General features: G+C 38.2%; 2 protein-coding genes across 2 annotated transcripts; both read left to right on the top strand.

Annotated features, from left to right (window-relative positions):
* The first annotated feature begins 7,751 nt into the window (after positions 1-7,751).
* Positions 7,752-8,424, top strand: LOC149096386 (uncharacterized). Its single transcript, XM_089281276.1, has one exon. The coding sequence runs from the start codon at positions 7,818-7,820 to the stop codon at positions 8,355-8,357; it is 540 nt and encodes a 179-aa protein (XP_089137402.1). The 5' UTR covers positions 7,752-7,817; the 3' UTR covers positions 8,358-8,424.
* Positions 8,425-8,887: 463 nt separating this feature from the next.
* Positions 8,888-13,151, top strand: LOC149096387 (uncharacterized). Its single transcript, XM_089281234.1, has 3 exons — positions 8,888-9,309; positions 9,684-9,753; positions 11,444-13,151. Exons 1-3 carry the CDS (start codon positions 9,061-9,063, stop codon positions 12,097-12,099), a joined length of 975 nt encoding a protein of 324 aa, XP_089137360.1. The 5' UTR covers positions 8,888-9,060; the 3' UTR covers positions 12,100-13,151.
* The last annotated feature ends 8,781 nt before the right edge of the window (positions 13,152-21,932 follow it).

Here is a 21,932-nt window from a genome sequence, read left to right on the forward strand (position 1 = left end):
CTTTTTTTGGAATGTTATTATTATTTTACTGCTTCTGACTTATTGCCATTTTCTTTAATTTACAATGCCTTATTTCGTAAATCAAATAAATGTCAGCATTCAAGTGGAAACCGAGAGTTTACAGACGGAGAAAGTACGATTTTTATTTCCATGTTTATTTTTTCCTTTCTTTGATTTACTGTCTATTTACATTTGCTGAATGACTTCCTATAATAACAAACAGTGACTTCCGTCTTTGAAAGTAAGTTCAATATTATTCTAGTGACTGAGAAAAAAAAGTTCGTGAAACCTCGTATACTTGTCTAGACCTACCCCTGAAAATGTTGGCGGATCGTCACGATCCGAGACAAGTCGCCAAGTTGACGCGGATCGCGACGAGGCGAGACGGGTCGTGACGACCCGTCACAGCCGTGAAGCAAGCATGTACAGTATGATGAGTCTTCGTTCTAAGAAAGTGATGTTAGAAACATTTGTATTATCAGTGGAAGACGAAACCCGTAGACAACCAATGGGTAAACAGAAATAAACAGGCGAACGAAGTGTGTAAATATTCATCGCTCTATAAAAAAGTGAGGCCACAAACATGGTTTATGTGGGCGTAAAAAGGCAGAGGATTAACTCGAAAACCGCAAGGTTCATCTATCCCCCTGGCTCGACTTTAAAAACACATCTTTTGCCTAAGTTATTGTAATTTTCTTCGCAAGTGTTTAGTAAGTGTCGAGAGTAAATAAAGCATTGTTGTGCTAGAAGAATTTAATAAATACCGAGACGACTTGTTCACTCCATGAGTGCTCGGTTCTTCACCCGGTTTCCCAGCGGAGCGCGGATTAAGGAACTTATGTTCTTTTGTGGTACAATCCACGCGATGGCATATGTGTAGCCGTTAACCTGAGAACTTTGGGTGATTATTTGATCGCGTGGTGCTTCATATTTCAGTTCATTTTTGTAGTCTCTTTGTTTAGCGTCCAGTGATTTAAACTGGCGGCAGAGTGAAATATCGCTGAAGTGCTTTGTTCGTAAAATGATCCCTTTAATGCAAACCGAGGGTTGATTACGGACGCGTAAAGCGTAGGCGCCTGTTGCGTGGTAAAACTCCAGTTATTTGAATTGGCGACAGAGCGAAATATTGCTGAAATATTTCGTTAGTGGATGATTCTGAAAGAACTCGTCGAGATAAAGTGAAATGCGAAAAAAAAAAAAAAAAAAAAAAAAAAATTGAAAAAGCTCAATCCGTCTTGAAGATACAAAGATCTCAATTTGCTTAATGCTCTAAAATAGTGTAACAAAATGGCGAAAAATTCAAATTTCCACACTTTATACCTTCAAGAGGGATTGAGCTTTTATCAATAGTTTTTTGCCAATTCACTTAACCTCAGAGAGCTCTTTTTTTGTGTGTGCCATAACAGGGGAATGAAAACTTCCGTTCAGCACTGTGACGTCATTTTCCCGCAAAACAACCGTTAGATTAAAAAACAACAACAACAACAACAACAAATCATACGATTGTTTGGGATAACAAGTTCTACCATTTTGCAAAGTGAGCTCCACCGGATAAAACAGCGAAAAGTTTTCCGAAGGTGTCACTTGAAGCGCTCTACTGGCCCGGCGTAATTTTTTTTTTTTAATACAAATTGAGGACGAAAAAGCATTGGCACTTGTAGTAGTGGTAAAATACCCAGTTATCTGAACCGGTAATAGATAATGCTTTGTTCGTAGAATGATTCCAATGATTTAAATCGAGGGTTGCTTACCTACAAATAAGCCTGAACGCCTTTAGGCGTGGCAAAATGTCCAGTTATTTGAACTGGTGGTAAAGCGAAATATCGCTGGAATGCTTTGGTCGCAGAATAAGCTTGAAAACTTCTGGGTGTGGAAAAACAGTTATTTGAACTGGTGACAGAGCCAAAAATTGCTGAAATATTTTGTTAGTAGAATGATTTTCTCCGATACAAATCCAGGACAAAAAAAGTATGGGCGCTTGCAGGTGTGGTAAAATGTCCAGTTATTTGAACTGGTGATGGGGCTAAAGCGAAATATCGCTGGAATGTCTTGTTCGTAGAACGATTCCAACGATTTAAATCAAAACAGTGAAGAAATCATCTCTAAACAACAATTTGGTAAAGTCCGGTCTTTACACGCTCAGTGCGGACTTCAGGAAAATTGACAATTAACTTAACTCCGATTTAGTGAAAAGTTTCTCAAGGAAGCTGAGCCAAACATGCACATCGCCGTGGCCAATGGAATCTCATTTATCTCTTTTACCAATAAATACTATACTCGCAAAAGAAAGTAGTTCAAAGTCCAATTTAGGGTAGAGAAACTGAAACAAACTAGCCTTAGCCATTTACTTTCACATTGCGTAGTCCTGGAACTTTATTTCCTTCAAAGGTCCATAGTACAAAAATGGGTCTTAGTTTTATTTATTTTAGTCTATTTCTTTTGAATAAAACATGTCGAAGAATTTCGGAATTAATTGGTTCATAAGTAATCCCTGAGTGAATACGGATCGGATTAATGTACAGCAATGTCAATCTCAATTTAGTTATATTACAAACAATGCAGGCTTAAAAGCCTTCTGAAGTTCTTTGAAAGCCTTCTGAAGTAGGATATTCTGGAACGTGCTACAACTGTTAACGATCTGTATAACATATTATTTTCCGGACTAAAAGAAGGTAGACAAGAAAACATTTTAAATCCCAACTCGGCAGGTGCTTTATTGAATCTTTAACGATCTTTTTTCCGTTCTTCTGACCTTTATTTATTTTTGACTATTACTTAATGCCGTATGCTCATTCTAAAAGCCCTGAATAAAGATTTTTTGCTCAGAAAATGTCTAAAATACTCTGGCATACATGTAAGACACACTTATTGGAAGATTTTTTTTTCCAGCACAACACGCTTACAAGCAGGAGAGTCAATAATCAAGAATGGCGAACTTCACTTTGAACAAAACATTCAGAACAATTACCAAAAGACATGGCCGCATTTTTTTCAGCTTTGAACCTTTTTCTATCCATCACTGCATCACTTGGCAATTCTCTGATCCTTCAGTTGCTCTCCATAAAGACACTTCATCGGCCAACAAAACTTTGTTGTGATGTCTGTCGATCACTGATCTTTGTGTTGGAGTTATTACACCACCACTCAAAGCCGTTTTGGCTTTGTCTTCCGTAACAACTGAAATAAGTTGGAAAGTTATTTACTACATAACTATAATGGGCAGCGCTTCAAGCTTTGTTTTGTGTCAAGTGAACAGACTTCAAGCCCTGTTTTCTGGACGAGTCCGTGCACTTATATCTTACTTTTGGTTGATTTTTATATCACGTGTATCTATATACCTTTGGAGTATCTGTATGGCCGTAACTGTAGCCTTTGCACTCATACTATTTTCTCTAACAGCCTTTGTCTTCTCTTATGCAAAGATTTATCTGAAGCTTCGACAACACCGGCCTTCAAGTGCCCGCAGTCACAAAGGGACAACCTAACGGAAGACAAGTGGCTCTGAATATAGCCCGATACAAGCAGTCACTTTCTAGCGTATTATGGGTTTGGTTGACATTATAAATATCTGGTTTATTCCGTTTGTCGTTTTGCGGGCTATGCCTATGACATATGACCAGGTATCTGAAAACGCATATAATATAGATTTCTACGTTGCATAAAGTCTTATCTACCTAAATTCATCTCTAAACCCCGACTTTTTTTTTGCTGGGCGATCAAAACAGTGCGACCAAGAAGCCACAAAGGTGAAAGTCTCAAGATCTCTCGTGAAGCTTTTTTGTATTTTCAGTCTTGTGGCTCTGCACACCATGTTAGTCTGCAATTCTTATAATAATACTATTTGTTCAGGAATGGTCCTAAGACCTTTCAAAATATGCTTTAGAGTGAAGTAAAATTATTTTTTACCTTTCAACACAATGGTTAAAGATGGTTAAAGATTGCTGTATGTTAACCAACCGTAAGGAAAATAAATTAACCATTAGCCGTAAAATGTCGAAATATTACCCGTTAGATTCAAAAGCCATTACCTCTTATCAGACATGGAATAACATCAAAGTTTTGGGTAAAATCCGGAATTACAAAAATCCTACTCACCAGAACATGCAATCACTCCATTTTCCTTTCCTCCCTAGTCATTTAGCACTAATACCAGCTTTCATATTGCTGTCAAGTCTCAAGATATTTAAAGTAAAAAGCTGAAAAATTATGGCTGTTGTCGGGTTTTATGCAAATTGGTCTCGGAGCCATGTCTTAACAAGTTTGAGAGTTTGTTAGTATTTGATGACTCAGTTTATGGCCTATGATCTCTCGTCCCATTGATAATCGGCAAGAATCGATCAACGCCTGCTAATCTCACTGAAAACTTTAAAAAGATAAATAATTTGAAAGGTTAGGATGTGATGTGAATAAGTGACGATGTCCACGTTTAATTGCTGTTCAGGTGAGGTTTTGGTAATATTATACCAGGTAAATATCAGTATTGTTTAAATAGGACAGAACTGTGAAAATACTTTGCCTCAGATGTGTCATTTTGTATTTCTGCAAATGCAAGGTGTCAGTTACAGCTCATATTCCCTTCACCGTGCAAAACACTCCGGCCCAAAATTGAACAAAAAATAAGGTGGTTTCGAGATACGAGCCACGGCGAACTTGACCGTAGACGGTTTCACAAGGGACAAGAACAAAACAAGCATATTAGCATGCCAATGAGCGCATTTGAATTTCTTACAGCTTTGAACATTTTTCTGTCCATCACTGTATCACTGGGCAATGCTCTGATCCTTATTGCTCTTCATGTAGAGACTTCTCTTCATCCACCGACAAAGCTTTTGTTTCGGTGCCTGGCGATCACCGATCTCTGTTTCGGGGTCTTTTCGCAATCACTCTTCTCCGTTTTGCTTTTCTTTTATGTTTCAACTGGGATGAGAAGGATAGCATTTTTTCTATATAATTCAAATAAATATCATCTCAAGTCTTGTTTTATGTGGCGTATCAGTCTTCACATCCAGCGCAATAAGCGTGGATAGACTTCAAGCTCTGTTGTCCGGACTCAGATACAGACACGTTGTAACGCTATCACAAGTTCGTGCGGCTAGCGTTTGCTTTTGGATCATTGGTGTAACATGCGCATCGATATACCTTTGGAATATTGACATTGCCGTTACCGTATTCTTTGCCCTTATAATACTTTCCCTTATAGCCTCCGCCTTCTCCTATGCAAAGATTTACATCACGCTTCGACAACATCAGCTTCAAAAGCACGCAGTCGTGACGGGACGCACGGAGCTTCTACTGTAAGCACCGCAGAGAAATGGTAGGAAATTTTCCTAGCATTCCTTACACACTCTCACTAGGGTTCTTCGTCTTGCGGCCAGGGAAGGCGTCATAATCTGTTTCAGTGAGATGTCGATGATATCAAATAAAAAATGAACCAGAAAGGGCCGATGGAATATGAGACAAGCTTTAAAATGAAGTCACGATATTGATAGCGCTTTAAAAGCAAATAGTGCGTTAAAGAAATTCTCGATGCTTTCAAATGATGCCGGACTCCACCGACGCCAATAATCTGGAACAAAACAAAGTCATTATATATCGGATCACGTCTGAACACACGCGAAGAAAGACTTGGACAGGAAAAAAAACGTGAGCGGACAAAACCGGGGAATGGCGATAAATCAAGTAATCCCGCAATGATGAACGAATTACACAACATGAACCTTCCTCTGCTTCTCCCCCTGAACCAAGTTCAGATCTACGAACTGAACTTAAAGATACCAAAGTGCCTACGAATGGATGTTGAGCGCGGCGAGCAGACGTAAATGTCTTGTTTACACAATGAAAGCCATCACAATAAACTCTGAGCTTGCATCGAGATGCTTGTCCGGGCTTAAAGGAGCGTTTGATTAATCAATCTAAAACAGATCAGTATGGAAAAAAAAAAAAAAGAAAAAGAAAAAAGAAAAAAAGCGCGAGGAGAAACTTAGTACGTGGTGCTAAGATTTATAGATTGTCAGTGCTTTAGGTGACCATGCACAGCTACCAATGGCTTGGCCAATGGCTCGTACACGCAACGAATCGTAAAAATCCGTAAGTAACGACCTCCGAATAAAGGTCAGCCCACCCCCCACTCTCTAAAAAACAGAGGAACTAAGGTTCAAAAGTATAATTATTTTTCCAATCAATAACCTGAATAACGTACCATAAACTGATGATGATTCAACTTGAGAAGGTATTGCTTATTCCAGGAGGCGTCATGAAGCGCCCTGGTAAAACAAACCCCGCAAAATTTTCATCAAGTAACAAGAAGGTACTAACAGGACCTTTTCTTCAAATTGAAATTACTAAAATTGTCAACTTTGCATCATTTTTAACAGGAACGCATAAAAAAAAAACAAAAAAAAACGTTTAATCGTATAATATATGTATAATCATATAATCTTACATCACGGTCTACATATAAAGTGCCCACCCATGTGCCAGAAACATAAATTTGAACTGGAAGGAGGGATTTCTAAACGGTTTATGAGAACTCAGTGTTTTTACGAATTACACCTACAGCCTTAGAAGAATACAGCCCTGTTCTCGTGGAATTAAAAAACAAAACCACAAAAAACAAACAAACAAACAAACAAACAGCAACCACCGGGAAGGGATACTTACAGTAGAAGTCAACTGCGTCATCTCACTGGGTGAGAGATTCTCGCCCATGTCAACTTTCTTTTTTCTCGGAAGTTCTCGCGCGTTTAGAGATGCGCCACACTCGCGTTTTAGGTGCAGGGATCCCAACCAGTGCTTACGTAACTTTTTAAAGGTGCTGCTTTTAGCTCTCCCCCAAATCTACACACGTGTATTTCACTGGTGGAAAACTATCGATTTGCACAGTATTTGGGTTGAAAATTTCCGCTCGTATCAACTTGCTTTTCTCCCGTAAGTTCTCACAAGTCTAGAGATACGCCACACTCGCGTTTTAGGTGGGGGGATCCCAACCAATGCTTACCTAACCTTTTAAACATACTTCTTTTAGCCCTTCCCCGAACCTACAAACGTGTATTTCACTTGTGTAAGTCTATTGATTTGGACAGTGCTCGGTGGAAAGATTCTCGCCCCTATCAACTTGCTTTTCTCTTGTATGTTCTCGCATGTTTAGAGATGCGCCACACTCGTTTTAGGTTGAGGAATCTTAACCAATTCTTACCTAACTTTTTAAAATACTACTTTTAGCTCTGCCTCAAATCTACACACGTGTATTTCACTTGTGGAAGTCTATCGATTTGGACAGTGCTTGGGTGAGAGATTCTCGCCCATATCAACTTTCTTTTCTCTTGTCAGTTCTCGCGCGTTTAGAGATGCGCTACACTCGCGTTTTAGGTGCGGGAATCCCAACGAATGGTTACCTAACTTTTTAAAGATGCTACTTTTAGCCCTCCCCCAAATCTACACACGAGTATTTCACTTGTGGAAGTCTATCGATTTGGACAGTGCTTGGGGGAAAGGTTCTCGCCCCTATCAGCTTTCTTTTCTCTTGTATGTTCTCTCGCGTTTAGAGATACGCAACACTCTTCTTTTAGGTCCAGGAATCTTAACCAATGCTTACCTAACTGTTTAAAAATGCTACTTTTAGCTCTCCCAAATCTACGCACGTGTCAGTTCACTTGTGGAAGTCTATCGATTTAGACAGTGCTTGGGTGAGAGGTTAATCTTCAGCAGTTCCTTCAAGCGAGACCCTCCTCAACCAATCACCTCATACTCGGTCTGGTGTTTATTGGATTGACCCTGATGGTGATTCCCAGATCAACGCGTTCAAGGCCTACTGTGACATGGAAACTGATGGAGGAGGCTGGACTCTAGTGTGGAGCTATACTTTCACGAAATACAATCACTTTAGAAATAAATCAAACGCAATCACACCAAGACCAAATTGGCCAGCGAACCCGAAGGTGGATGTTATTATTTCGACAACTCCTCCATTGAACGAAACAGACTACAACGCCATAAACTTCTCGCTGTGGAAACAACTTGTCAGACAGATCCTTATCAAAAGCAACGTAAACAACTGGTTGAAGTGCGATCCAGAAACCGGAAGTTTGGTTGATTGGGAAAGAGGAAGTGTAAACTGCGAAATCGTCAGACTGGTTACTGATACGTGCAGGAGTAAGCGGGCTCCTTTCATCTTTTCTCTGATGAACTATGGACCGACATTTAAGACGACGGAAAACAGGTATTACTATTTTGACGGTTACACAAGGGATAACTGGCCCACACATGATCCTTGTGGAAAAAAAAAAAAAGGCAAGGGAAATCATGTGAAAAAGGTGGTTGATCCACACGGGCACATTTATATTAGAACTAAATCGTAACAGTTATCTGGGTACAGACGGTTCTTAAACTGTAGATACCCGATACATACTCACTTACCATCCAAAATGACCAAAAATGATTTCAAAAAGGGTTAAAAACCAATGTAAGTAGAAGTGTAAACTAGTCGATCACAGCTCGAAATTTAGACTTCTGATCCCGACACGAGTCCCGGGCTCAAAACCCTAACTTGAGATCCTAATTTGAAATCCATCTCAAAGTTCTGACTCAAAGAATGGGAATCATCACCAAAATACCAGCTGTCGTTTCGTCTAAGTGCCTCGTTTTTTGTTTATGTCATTGCTTTGATATTCGTCTTCTAAATGCGGAAATACATTAAAAGTTTGGGGGAAAAAATCATAAAGTGGACAATATAAAGTCATTACGAATTAAGAAAAATCCAGCAAAACTGGTTTATTGAGGAAGTGCAAATTCATCAAACCAATTGACACAGCTAACAAGAGATTATTTCCCCTCAGTTGAGCTTTGACATCGCCACAAAAACATATCACTTGACAAATAGGAGAATGGTAAGTAATTATTAGTAGCAATAACATCACCCTTTATAAGTATTGCGAACTCCTTTTTTTTCCTTTCTTCTAGCGCCTCATTACTTTTCCAGTTTGACTCTTATTTTATTTTCTTCATTTTTTTTTTCCTTCGTAGGTGTTGAGCGCAGTTCTTGCCATATTGTCATTCACAACAATGCTCAAAACAGAGGAGTTTGGCGTTTTCTTTGAAATCGAAGAAGACTCTTTCTTCGTAGATGAAGATGCTTTTTGGATTCGAAAGGTCGACTCGTTGTTTTCCTGTTCCCAGATGTGTGCAAGGAAGGCCGCTTGTAAAAGTGCAAATTATATCACGAGTGGAGAGACCTGTTCACTACACAGAGAAACAAGAAAGATGTATCCGGACAGGCTTTTAAAACAAAAAGGTTCTTCCTACGTAGAAAAGGTGTGTTAGTCAGGAACAAAGAAGACTTTAAATTAATTGCTTTTTCCAGGGGTTGCCGCAGGGGAGGAAATAAATGTGATAAGTACAGGTAATTGTATAAATTCGAGTGCAATGAAGGATTTGCATTACGACTGATATTTGAAAGAACATTCAAATTTCACGGGTATCGCAAATCCTTAAGTGCTCGAGCTTTCATATACGATTCTTATTTATTAAATGACTGAGAAAAACTTGCCAACACGTGCGCACGTCAATTTGCACTGCAGCGTACAGCAGTACAGCGGTTAGTCAGCTAACCGGTAACTTTCGTGTTTGTTTGATTTTGTTTTCGTTTTTGTTTGTTTGTTTGTTTGACTGTTTTTGATTTCTTTCAGGTTCTTTCCGCAGAACCTCCACCATCCTATGATTTTGAGAACGATTTTGAGGAAATTCCTACTTCACTTGGTAAGCTCTGGCCTAGCGCATTTCAGATATCTTCTCTATATGCGATAAGTTCCACAAACCCCTCCATAGATTTCATTTACTGTACGTTCTGAGAATATTTCTGTTTATTATATAGACATCAGTGTTTTGCTGAAAAATATACCACTGGTCAAATTCATACAAAACCACATCCGGGTATTTTCCATATCCTCAACAATGGAGATTTCGATGACTTCACTGATGTAAAGTTTGTCTCTTAATTTGTACTTAAATTCGTTGGTGTATGATCGAAACATCTTCAGGTCTTCCTCGAAAGTCTTCGGCAATCTTTGGTAAACTTCGGAAATCTTTGGTAATCTTCGGAAATTTTCCAAAAATGTTCGGCAACGTTCCTGTGACCTGGAAAATTTGCGGAAATCTTCAGAAAGAGGTCGGAAATTTGCGGAAAAGCGTCAAAAACACTGTCATCAGTATGTCTGTATAATGAAAAGAACATTACACGTTAGCTCGAAGAAATGAATTTTATGTTCTTGTGACCCTAACATTAAGGAGTTTAAGAAAACCACAACTGCAACATCTAATGAGCAGAACAATGGCTGTGCCTTATAATTATTGGTACATTTCTTTGCCGTCCTCTACAAACCAACAACGTGAAATGACCAAATTCCGGGTTTTCTGGAGAACGTAAACCACGAAGGATAATTTTTAAGATTGATGTTTCGAAGTTTACGCTGATTTCCGTATTCAGTTCGGAGAGACAAAGAGGAACAAACTAAATGACTAAAGAGTATCGCGAGATTCGTGGGTAAATTATAAATTCATTTTTTCACCGATGTTTCCTTCGGCATCCCCGTCGTAGGTTCTTATAAACTCCCTTATATCTTACTCGTTCGCTGCACACATTATTGAGATATTGTTCTTGCCACTCGAACATAAAATTCATATCATCTTCCCACCGTGTAATATCCTCTTTAATAAAGTGTATTATCGTTTGTCTCACGGTGTAGTCACTGAGATGTAGATCGCGACGTTTCGACTGCTTACTGCTAGTCTTCTTCAGGCGATAAGGTCGACTGATTGCACGGTATCATTTATATCACAAAGGTCGGCTGTGATTGGTGCATTTCGATCCTCCTATTGTTCCATTATTCCGGCGAGTAGCTGTTCCCTCAGTGGTCCGCTGTTGTACCGTACTCCTGTTGTTGTGTTTCTTGATCGTAGGTATCCATGCTTCAGGAAGTCCACTATCCCTGTTGATGTTGTTAGGGTGAAGTCTTATGTGAATAACTTCCTTGACCCTACGTGTGTACCAGTGAGGATCTCGATCAATAAACTTGACCTCATTCCAGATAGGATAGTGGCCGGTCTCGCGGGTGTGTTCAGAAAGGGCGGAGGTCTGGGTACGGGCGAGTCGTACATCCCTGTCGTGTTCTTTGTTTATTGTTTATTGTTTTATCACGTAAATCTGAATACAATCGCTTACAGAATGGATACCGAAAAAGTAAACCGTAACCGCCGATAACTGCATCAACAGCAGTAATTAAAGTTAAACCCCGATCCTACACTACAAGAGAAATTTAACCTCCCGACTTACCCTCATGAAAAAAATTCTCGTTAAAGTCTTGGTCTTTTCAGACCACTCGACAAAGTGTACAACTCTTTAACCTTCGTCACTGCATAAATGACATACGTCACTGCATTCCCTCCATAGATACTACTCAACCACCCGTCCTCAGCTCGTGCAGGTCACTTAACTATTGGAATCCATCATTGCCTTCGGGTGTGTATTGGATAGATCCAAGCTATGGATCTAAGAACGACGCTTTTCAAGCTTACTGTGACATGAACACTGACGGAGGAGGCTGGACTCTAGTGTGGAGCTATACATTCACTAATTATAGTCACTTCACAGATAAATCAAACGCTGTTACACCCAGACCCAGTTGGCCGGCGACTCTGGGAGTAGATGTTCCCATCTCGACAACTACTCCACTGAGTGAAACAGACTACAACGCCATGGACTTCTCGCGCTGGAAACAAATTGGCTCAGAGATACTGATCAAAAGTAACATTGACAACTGGTGGTCTTGCTATTCGTTGGGTGGAAGCTTGGTTGATTGGCGACAAGGAAATGCCGTCTGCGCGGTGATAGGGAACGTAACTGGCACGTGTCTCTATGAAGATACCAGCATACTTACCATTGCGCCGAGCGAAACCTGTGGACCAAAATTCATAGCAGAAGGCCTTTTCTATCATTTTGATGGTTGTCTAAAGAATTTTTGGCCCATCCATGATCCATGTGGATTAAGCCAGGAAAACAACTTGAAAAATGTGATTAATCCCCATGGGAGTATTTCCGTTCGCTAGTTAAGAACATATGTATATTTATACCATGCTATAGAAAATAAGCTAATCAAACTGCGGGAAAACCGTTGTATATTCGACGTTATTGCATCCAACCCGGCTTCCCAGTATGCGAAGCCCGTATGGCACATGGATTGTGTTGGCCACAGTATTTTCTATGCCACGGTATAAGATAGTTATGCAGCTCGTAGTATATAGCATGGGATGTCCCACTGGTCACTTTTATTCTCTTGATACACACACTTGCCTGAAGGCTCGTGTGGTTGCTGAGAAATGACAAGTGACCCTTGGGATTTTAATCCATGGTATACCGATCAAAACGTTGCAATTTACTTCTAATAAAGTGTAAGGTACTCTAATGTAGTCAAATGTAGTTTAACGTAACACGATAAGATGTGCTGAATTATTGCAACATAGTCCTGTCTTATTTGAAATAAGAGTATATCAAAAAAATATAATAAAATGAAATAAAATAAAATAAAGCAATTTGCACTTGAGAGTCAGAAAAAAAAGAAAAACTAATCGTAAATTGCTCGCTTACGTTTTCCCGCGCTTATATCAGCTGCACATATTTCATTTGCTCAATGGGTTGAGCTCTGTGCCCATTGTGATTTACCATAGTGATTTTTTGATTTTACGATAGTCAATTAAATCCAGTCTATAAATTTAAAGCAAGATGAAAATTTTGGCCCATACATGTACTATATATCGCCAATAAAGCCCGATTTCCCAGTTGAGGGAAAGGACATGACGATGACGATGACGATGAATATGATGATGATACTTTGAAATAAAAAGGAAACTCACTGAATATAGGAGTTTGGTAACGTAAAAAAAGATAGATAAAATATAGAAAAACCTAAAACATGGCAGCAAACTGATACGTTTGGTAAGGTAAACAGTTCGTCTATCTATATACTAAAAATAAAATTACTTCTATTCAAAACAATACATGTATCAAAATTTCACCTGTTGAAAGCAATATTAGCTCACTCGCTGCGCTCGTAATAATATTTTTCAGTTTTGTATTGAGAAAAAGAAAAATGTTGTTGCTATTGTTGTTGTTGTAGTTGTCTAATAATAGGAACGAATAATTCCCCTAAGACAAAAAGAAAAAAAAAGCTTGTCTGTCTTTTCCTCGACTAATTTCAGAGAAACTGTTCTGTTTGAAGTTTCACGAATATAGATTTCGATTTACGAACACCAAAAAATTACCGTGCGAAATAACAGCTCTCGTATAAATTAAATGTCGGAGACATGGCACCTGTAAAACCAGATACACCAATTTTACGTGGCACCAATGTATACGAGGTTAAGTGTCATTGTCAGAGGAAACGGTGCAGGACCAAAAGGTCGAGGCCGGCCCTTTACCCGGCCTTCATCTTTTCACGGTATAAAAACTCTCCGAAAAGGTTAATAACCGTGACATTTGCCGAGGCAGGCATTCGTATTTCGTTGAGAGATCACCGCAACATGATTTTGGCCTTTCTAGAGGTTTAAAATAGCCGAAATTTCGGGCAACTTTAAGTGACACTAAAAGATACTTCGTATAGTCCCGAAACTCGATCTGTACGGGTCCGCAAATGATCCCAGGACCGCAAATGATCCCGGACCGCAAATGATCCCCAAATTGGACCGCAAATGATCCCGGACCGGAAATGATCCCCATATTGGACCGCAAATGATCCCGATCAAAAAATAAGGAATGGCATGGATGGTGGGATGGTGTAAATAGGGAATTGGCGTACGTGAATACCGATGTTTTCATTAAAGCCATCTTATAATTATAATGGCTTACAACTTGTTTTTTTCATACTTTCGACTAAATTTTGTCGCTAACTACGATGTTATGAATATCACCACTCAATCATCAAAACACGATTTGGCTTGCATTTCTTTGCAATTCTCAGTAAAATTATGATCAATGCAACATACGCTACATATCCTCCTTTGTTAAACATTGATAATTCGGTGTTAAAGTTAAATCAAATTTTATCAGCCATTAACGCCACTCGTCTAAAGTGTTAAACTAAAATCTAACCATGAAGCAACTATTAATGAAGACGCTGCACCTGAGTAGACCTACAAGCCTACAACGCCGGCTACAACGCTTCATTACTCTGTAAAACATCTAGTGGTCCCCGGGTAGTGGTCCCAGTGTGTAGCACTGGAAATTTGAACAAATTTGTTTTGTAATTTTTCCTTGGTCGTATTTTGGCTTTAATTCCTCGGAAATGACTACTTGAGAATTCTAAGAAGCCAAAATTCCAAGCTATAATTATGAACTTCAGCTGCATGACCACGCAAGGCCAAGGCTTGCACTTCGTTTGACAATTAGCTGTTTGATAGATGTTTGATACTATCGCCACCGAGATTTCGAGAATGTTTACAAGTATGTATTTCTCTAAGACTTCTAATTCAATAGATCGTCTTCACGTGACGTGTTTTTATCCTCATCAGGCATAAGAGGCGGTATACCTATATCTGTTTACAATTAGCGTGCTTCGTTTGGAAACCAGAGCATTTTGAATTTCAGGGTTATGGAGGTTGCGTGACACAAGGCTACGATCGAGTTTGCTGAAAAATATATACTTATCTCATGATTTTGAGCCTTTTTAGAATTTAGAGCATTAGAAAAAGGGCTTATGTTATTGCTTGTTTGTTTAGTACTGATAATCAGTCGCCTAGAAAGCCAAAGTAAGTTCCAGATTTTAAACTATATTCCGGCCGCCATATTGGTGTACCACAGATGTACACCAACAAGGCGTTTTCTTACTGGGCAGTGTAAATTTCTGGGAAACATTTACGACGAATATCTGAAGTTTGGGGAAACGCACAGGCTTAAAACTTGGAGAAGTGCCTTATTTAGTTATCTTCTATAGCGTACATTACAATTTCTTAGCTTTTTCCATTGGCTGGTTTTCGATTTATTATTATTTTTTTCTTATTGCGTGACAGCGAAAACGATCTGTACCCTTCGAAGAACAAAACAGCAACTGCGGAATATTTTTTTGTAAAATGATAAAATATGTTTTTTAGTTCATTATTTGTGTACATGTTCTCACCTTCCTCTGATATAAATCCATGCCATTCCTTATTTTTTGATCGGGATCATTTGCGGTCCAATATGGGGATCATTTCCGGTCCGGGATCATTTGGGGTCCAATTTGGTGATCATTTGCGATCCGGGATCATTTGCTGACCCGTACAGATCCTCTCTCTCTCTCTCTCTCTCTCTCTCTTTTTTTTTTTGTACTATTTGACCCCTTGTTAGTTGACTGAGATTTATTAACCTATGCCTTTTGCTTTAATTCTACGGTCTTCACAAGGTGTCAAATATCGCTGGCAGATCGTTAATTAGCGCGACCTAAATTTTGGCCATTTTTAACGAGTCGTTTTTTAAAATTGCGGCGGCTTATTTCCACAGAAAACATTTTTCGGATATTATTTTAAACTGGTATCAATATCCAGTTTAGTTAAAATTGCTAACTACAGGAAAATCGGAGTAATAGATCTCGCAAAGTCCAATCAAAATCATCAGTTAGAAATATCTCCAGCCAAACGAAGCGGCCTAGCGTCCATGTAATTTTCTATTTGTTACATATAAACACCTATAAAATAACGCTCGAATTATTTAACTGTCATTGCTAAAGGCGCGATTTATTATGTTATATACCGTATCAATGAAATCTTTTCACAAGTGAAAATGCACGTTATTTTTACGAGTGAAAATATCATGTTTTCACGCGAAAGCTAACCTAGCAGTTCCTTGATGTTTATGTAATAAATCATCATCTTTCTTTTCTCTCCTCGTGTAAAATAGGGCCGTAATGAGAAAATACAGGTTATGAAAAAAAACTTTCTTGTTCTACGCTTCCCGCTGGGTGTAATCGCTGCTATGTCAGGACTGCCATAGGAAATCTTTCAGCGTACGATGTTGTCGTTTGTATAGTCGCAGGTTAGTACACCGTGTTTTTTTTTTTTCAGTTTATTACCATCCTAGTTTTACATAGCCATGTTTACATAAGAAAGTTGGAAAATTAGCGCCTGCTTGCAATTACTTTGACGACTTTTTTTTCATATTCAACTAAGGTAATTGCAACTTTACACGCATAATACCTTTAGTTATTCAATCTGATATTAAACGTCTACGTAATGTGCCTGTTGCGGGTATTACACTGAAACTTTTACTTTCAAGAAGACTAATTTAATGTTGCTCCTGTCAATATTCAGCTCAAAACCCCTTGGTTGCAACGAAATTCGCTACAAATTATTTTCATCGACCCTGCCAAAATAATAATAACAATAAAATAAATAGATAACTAAATAAATGTAGACAGTATCCGATAATTGGGATGGTGACCCAAGATTATCTACAGTAACAAGGACTGATACTGAACTGATTTGAAGGCAGTCAAAAATAAAACGAAATAATGAAATAGATCGTTAAAAAAGGAAGGAAAGTTGTTAACACAGTAGTGTATTTCCTGTCCAAGACGACATTTCGATTTCATTTAGTTTTTTTTAACTGAATCTATTACATAAATTTGTTTTTATTTTTGGCATTTAAGCCAGCTGTAACTTTTTTTTTTCTTTTTTTCCTTTTCTATATTATTTGGTTTTCTGTGGATATTCTTGGGCCACTAGTGAAGTTATTTTAATTCTCGTATTTCCTTTGGCGACAAATATAAATTTTAGCGGGCCGCACGGGAGAGTACGGCCAGCTAAATTGACCAATCACAGCGCGCGTACTAACTGGAAGATACATAAAATCATCAATCAGGTCTTTATTCTGTAAATCATGAATACAAATCGCAGAAGATCGAAATAACGTGATATTCTTTGCTAAAAGTTGGACGTTGAATATTTCTGACTAATGATTTTTATTGGACTTTGCGAGATCAATTGCTCCGATTTGCGTGTAGATACCAGTTTTAACTAAACTGGATATTGATAACAGTGTAAAAGACTATCAAAAAGATGTCCGTGTAAATATAAAATGCAGAGTTTAAGGAATTTGTACGAGGTATCTTTCAGGCTTACCTAAAGTTGCCCGATATCACGCCATTTTAATTAAACTCGAATTTTAAACCGCCTGAGAGGCCAAAATTATGATGTGGTGATACATTTCGAAGAAAAACGCAAACGCCTACCTCGGCAAATGTCGTGGTTTTCAATCTGTTTGGATAGCCTTTACACTGTGAAAAGATGAAGGTAAACGGCCCGACGATCTCTGTCCTTTGGTCCTGCCCAGTTTTCTCTATAACACTCCAAAGCCTTTCCATTCTCGATTGCCTTAGTTTCATAACGAATCCCACTCAAATATGTCCACTAGTCAAAATTTGGTTTGAAGAGTTATAAATGACTATTAGGACAGGTAGCGACACCATTGTTATCATGACCAGACGGTTCGGCAGACGGTTCGATGTTCGCTTCTTAGAGTTGTCGTTAAGCGACTTCCTCCCTGCAGCGAGACAAAGCCCTCTGGTAAGTAAGTAAGTAAGAGACTTCGTTTTATGAGGGTGACACGCAACAGTAACTAATATTACTGATGAAGTTGTGGTCCTACGTCTTCGGCTTAATTTCGTAACAATGTCGTCTGTTCGTGTCTGGAGCTTGGACGTGAGACGGTTCATTCATTCGAGAAGACCTCTTGCTTTATCCACGTGCGCTATAAGCCTTCTGTTTATAGCGTCTTTTACTCACGAACTCAGCTACATTAGGAAAACAGCGCGCTATCCTATGGTGACAGAAGAGTAAGTTAACATTATGTTTTTTATCTTAATCAGATCAAAAGGTCTTTCTCATTTTTTGGTGTCTTAGGCCTCGTCCACACGTACCTGGATATTCTTGATTCCGCAACTTTTTATTTTCAGATACTACTTTTGTCCACACGCATCCGGCGAATTCGGCAGCCAATCCAAATAGTTTTCAATCCACTCTCCAGAGTGAAAAAAATAAATCCGTAACGAATCTGTGTGGACGGTAAATCCGGATATTTTCAAATCCGATGACGAAGCCAAATCATGTCCAGTCTCTTACCGAACAGTAAACCAATATGGCGGCACAACGTGTAGGTTTAGTTTCTCTAGGGTGAATCTGGATACCATCGGATGGTTATGGACAGGCGAATTCGATTTGAATACGCCACGTGTAGACGGAGAAATTTTTGAATCCCGAAAGAAAAAGTTGCGGATTCAAAAATATTCGGATACGTGTGGATGGGGCCTTAGGACTCGCCTTCAAGTCGATGGTGCAGAAAAAAAAAAAAAAAAGAAGCAAATTACCAGTTAATGTGAAAATACTTAGTACGAAATAATGTCAATATTTTTGTGAGGCTAAGCGGAAACTGGCGCCGCACGCAACGTATCAACAAATCGTAGTCTACACAGGGATTCTCTTCACCGGCATGGACTTTGACACTATGATATATCTGCCTGTAAAACCTTGGTTGTTGATGAAAAATGTTGACTTTGGTAATAGAAAGAGGTTGAAAGTCAGCTAGTGAAATCATTTAAGGTATTTATATTAAAGTGACGGCGTCGAATTGGCGAACGCACCCTTAATCTTTCATTAATATTAGTATTTATCTATATACCGCATAAGTTGGTCGAACTAATTTACGTATATAGAGTGATCGTCAGCGTTAATTAGGTGATTTGAACTGAGGTGTCTCAAAATTATTGACATTATTTCGTGCTAAATATTTCACGTTAACTGGTAATTTGTTTAAGCGTAAAAGCTAATTTGTAAAAGTAAATATTTTCACGTACAATTTTCTACGCTGGAAGCACAAATATAGGCAAATATTTGCGATCGCGTCCTTGTTTATCGTAAGCAAACTTCGTGTGACTGATTCGAATATTTCCCCCTGGTGAATAAAAGTATAGACACTATTTTCACATTGCCATTCCTTGATTCAGGCTTACTCATATGGATCTTGCCTTAAGGCTACTTTTCTGGCACCGATTCCAAACCATATTCGAGCGATCAATATTCGACCCGATAAAGACTGAGCAATCTGTCGCGACTGGAACTAATCAACAAATGCAATTAAACTACAGCCAAAGAAATATAGCTGTTCGTGGTTAACATCCCAAAGCGAAGGCGATTCAAAGTCGTGTTCCCGAATATATAAAATAAACTTTAAACTACGCGGTAGTCCCTAGCTTTAGAATGCTCAGACTTGCTCCGACTACTACGAAAACCACAAGGTGCGTGATAGTCTTTTGTACATATGACATATGACGTATGACGTCATTCAAAATGGCGCAGAAAATGCAGAAATTCGACAAAAAAATGTCAAAATAGGTTGAAAGCACAGGACGCCCAAGATTAAGGACTGGGTTCTGGGAAGGCAAAATTAAACCGCACGCAATGCGTGCAGAAGCGCTGACATTTAACTACCGTTTCTAAAATGCTGGCTAGAAAATTGGAAAATCAGTAAACCGGCAAACCAACGGACGCTTCAACGTAACTAGAAGAAACGGAAGGTGCAACCTGTGTGTGGAGTGAGAGGAATTGAAGAGAATGAAAAAGCATGAAAAAATAATGCAGATCTAGACTAAGATTTTCAGGCGCGGTTCTTTTTAATGATGTACTCACATCAGTAAAAGAAGCCACGTGGCTTTCCATTTTTAAGAATTCTCTTAGTTTTTATTTTAGCACTTAGTTTTACACCAATATAATACTTAGATATACTTTGATTGTTCTCTTTTATTGTATTTATCTAGAAAAATTATACTTTACAGATATGTAATTTCCTTTTTGTTCAATTTTTAAACTCCTTATACATAACTTTGCAGTAATTTTTAAATTCTGAATTTGTTATCATGTAGTCTTAATTTTACGCAGGGCCCCTTTTGATACCAGCCTATGACTGATGGAGCTACTCTGCCTAAATGAAGATGACATGACTTGACGTGACTTAAGGAGTGGCGGGACTGAACAAAATCATTTACGTAGTTTCTGTTGACGCTGACTGTAAGTGTCGGTAATCATACGGTTTCGAATTCAATTTGGAATTAATTTGCACAACTGAGTTTTTCAAAAAGCCGAAATTACAGGAGCCGCTTCGGCGAGTGCAATTTGAGCTTTTTGAAAAACTCACAAGTGGAAATTATTTCCAAATTGAACGAGAAAAACTGTATGATTAGTTATTGATGATATAAACATGAAACAATTTGCGTGGAGAAAGTGTCGGAATATCTTTTTTGAAGCCATTTTTTTTTTCATTCGAGAAAACTTTTTTCAAAGTTTCCGCTCAAAATTGACCTCATCATTTTTCGTGATATCATTGACTCAGAAAATTTCCTATTGTCTTTCAACCAATTATAATCCAGAATTACGATGTGTAATTTCTACTGGTGATACACGTTTTGCACTGTTGTTATTCTTTTTGCACTGGTGTTACACTTAAACTGCACTGCTCTCAGCCAATCAGAATTATGTAATTTTTTTTTATGTATATTATTATTCAACGTTATAAATCCAAAACCCCTAAATAGCACCAAAAGAAGTGATTTGTCTCCCCTAACTTTTGATTATTGGCTATTTAGCGATTTTTTCAGCCCTTAATAAGGATCCATTCAGAAGAGTTTCAAGTCACGGCCATAGGGGAAAAAAAACACAATTTACAAGCAGCTAAAAGAAACATCAATAACTTGAGATGTTCCAATGTGCAATAAAGGGGAAGGTGGCCATTGGTCCAGTAAATATTGTCAAACAAGTTGTTTCGGAAGGAGTTTTCTGTATTCAGTTCAATAGGCAAGCATGATTTCCACCAAAGGTTTATTCTTAAAAGACACAAAAATTCATTTCACTGAAACATATATATAAGAAATATATTTCAAAAGCCACCGTTTTCTGGTTCTTGTTTGAATACAGCTGATATTTGTTTAACCTGTCTGCTTGGTTTCTGATGCAAAATATGGCCAAAAGGATCTTTGTGTGATGTACACAGCATTACAATGATAAAGAATTGAATGTTGTTTTGTTCAATCACTACTCGTTTAGTGTAACATATTGGCATATTGCATCATAAATACAGCAAAAACCAGCTTGCAAGGAGCAACATCTTTTGAAGTCTGGCAAAATAGGTTCTTTTATTTTGGGAGTACTCATTGGCAATTTAGGCCATGTGGGTTTTTAATTAGGTTTTAATTTCTGTGAAGGTGATGAATGAGTTGAGTACTAGAAAAATAAATAAACGTAGGTTTGAACCGTTTGGTCCCTGAACATACAGTAGTTATTCACTATTGTATTATTATTATTATTATTATTATTGTTGTTGTTGTTGTTGTTGTTGTTGTTATTATTATTATTATTATTATTATTATTATAAGTCCTTAAAGTCTTGCCGCTTTTAACTCATGGTGCCGAGTTCAATCCGTGAGCCTAGGGCAGTCATAAGTCTGCTGGATTACTTGATGGATAGAGTCCTCCTAAGTATGTGAGTAATTCCAAGGAGGACGGTCTTCTGTAGCTCTGTTATTCTAATATTGCTTGGGATCTTGCCGATGCAGTTTTCTGTTCCCTTCTTGACTATAGTGAAACGTATATTGCATATTGCATGCATGGTTGTTACTGCCTATAGTTGAAAACTCAAATGCACTGATATCTATGTGAAGTAAGACCAATACACTATTATTAACCATTTCAGTGTTTTGCGAACAGAAAAGAAAAAGGGGTGAATTAATAATCAGATTACAAATTATGTATAATAAATTTGAATCATTAATTATAAAATTATTACTTTCAAACTAACAAACCATTTAAATATATTTCATCACCTAAGTAAATCACTTAATACGACTTCTTATAGTTTTGAAGATAGT

Source organism: Orbicella faveolata, unplaced genomic scaffold, assembly GCF_042242905.1.
Source record: "Orbicella faveolata isolate gen_17 unplaced genomic scaffold, um_ofav_v1 contig_48, whole genome shotgun sequence".
NCBI classification, from domain to species: Eukaryota; Metazoa; Cnidaria; class Anthozoa; order Scleractinia; family Merulinidae; genus Orbicella; species Orbicella faveolata.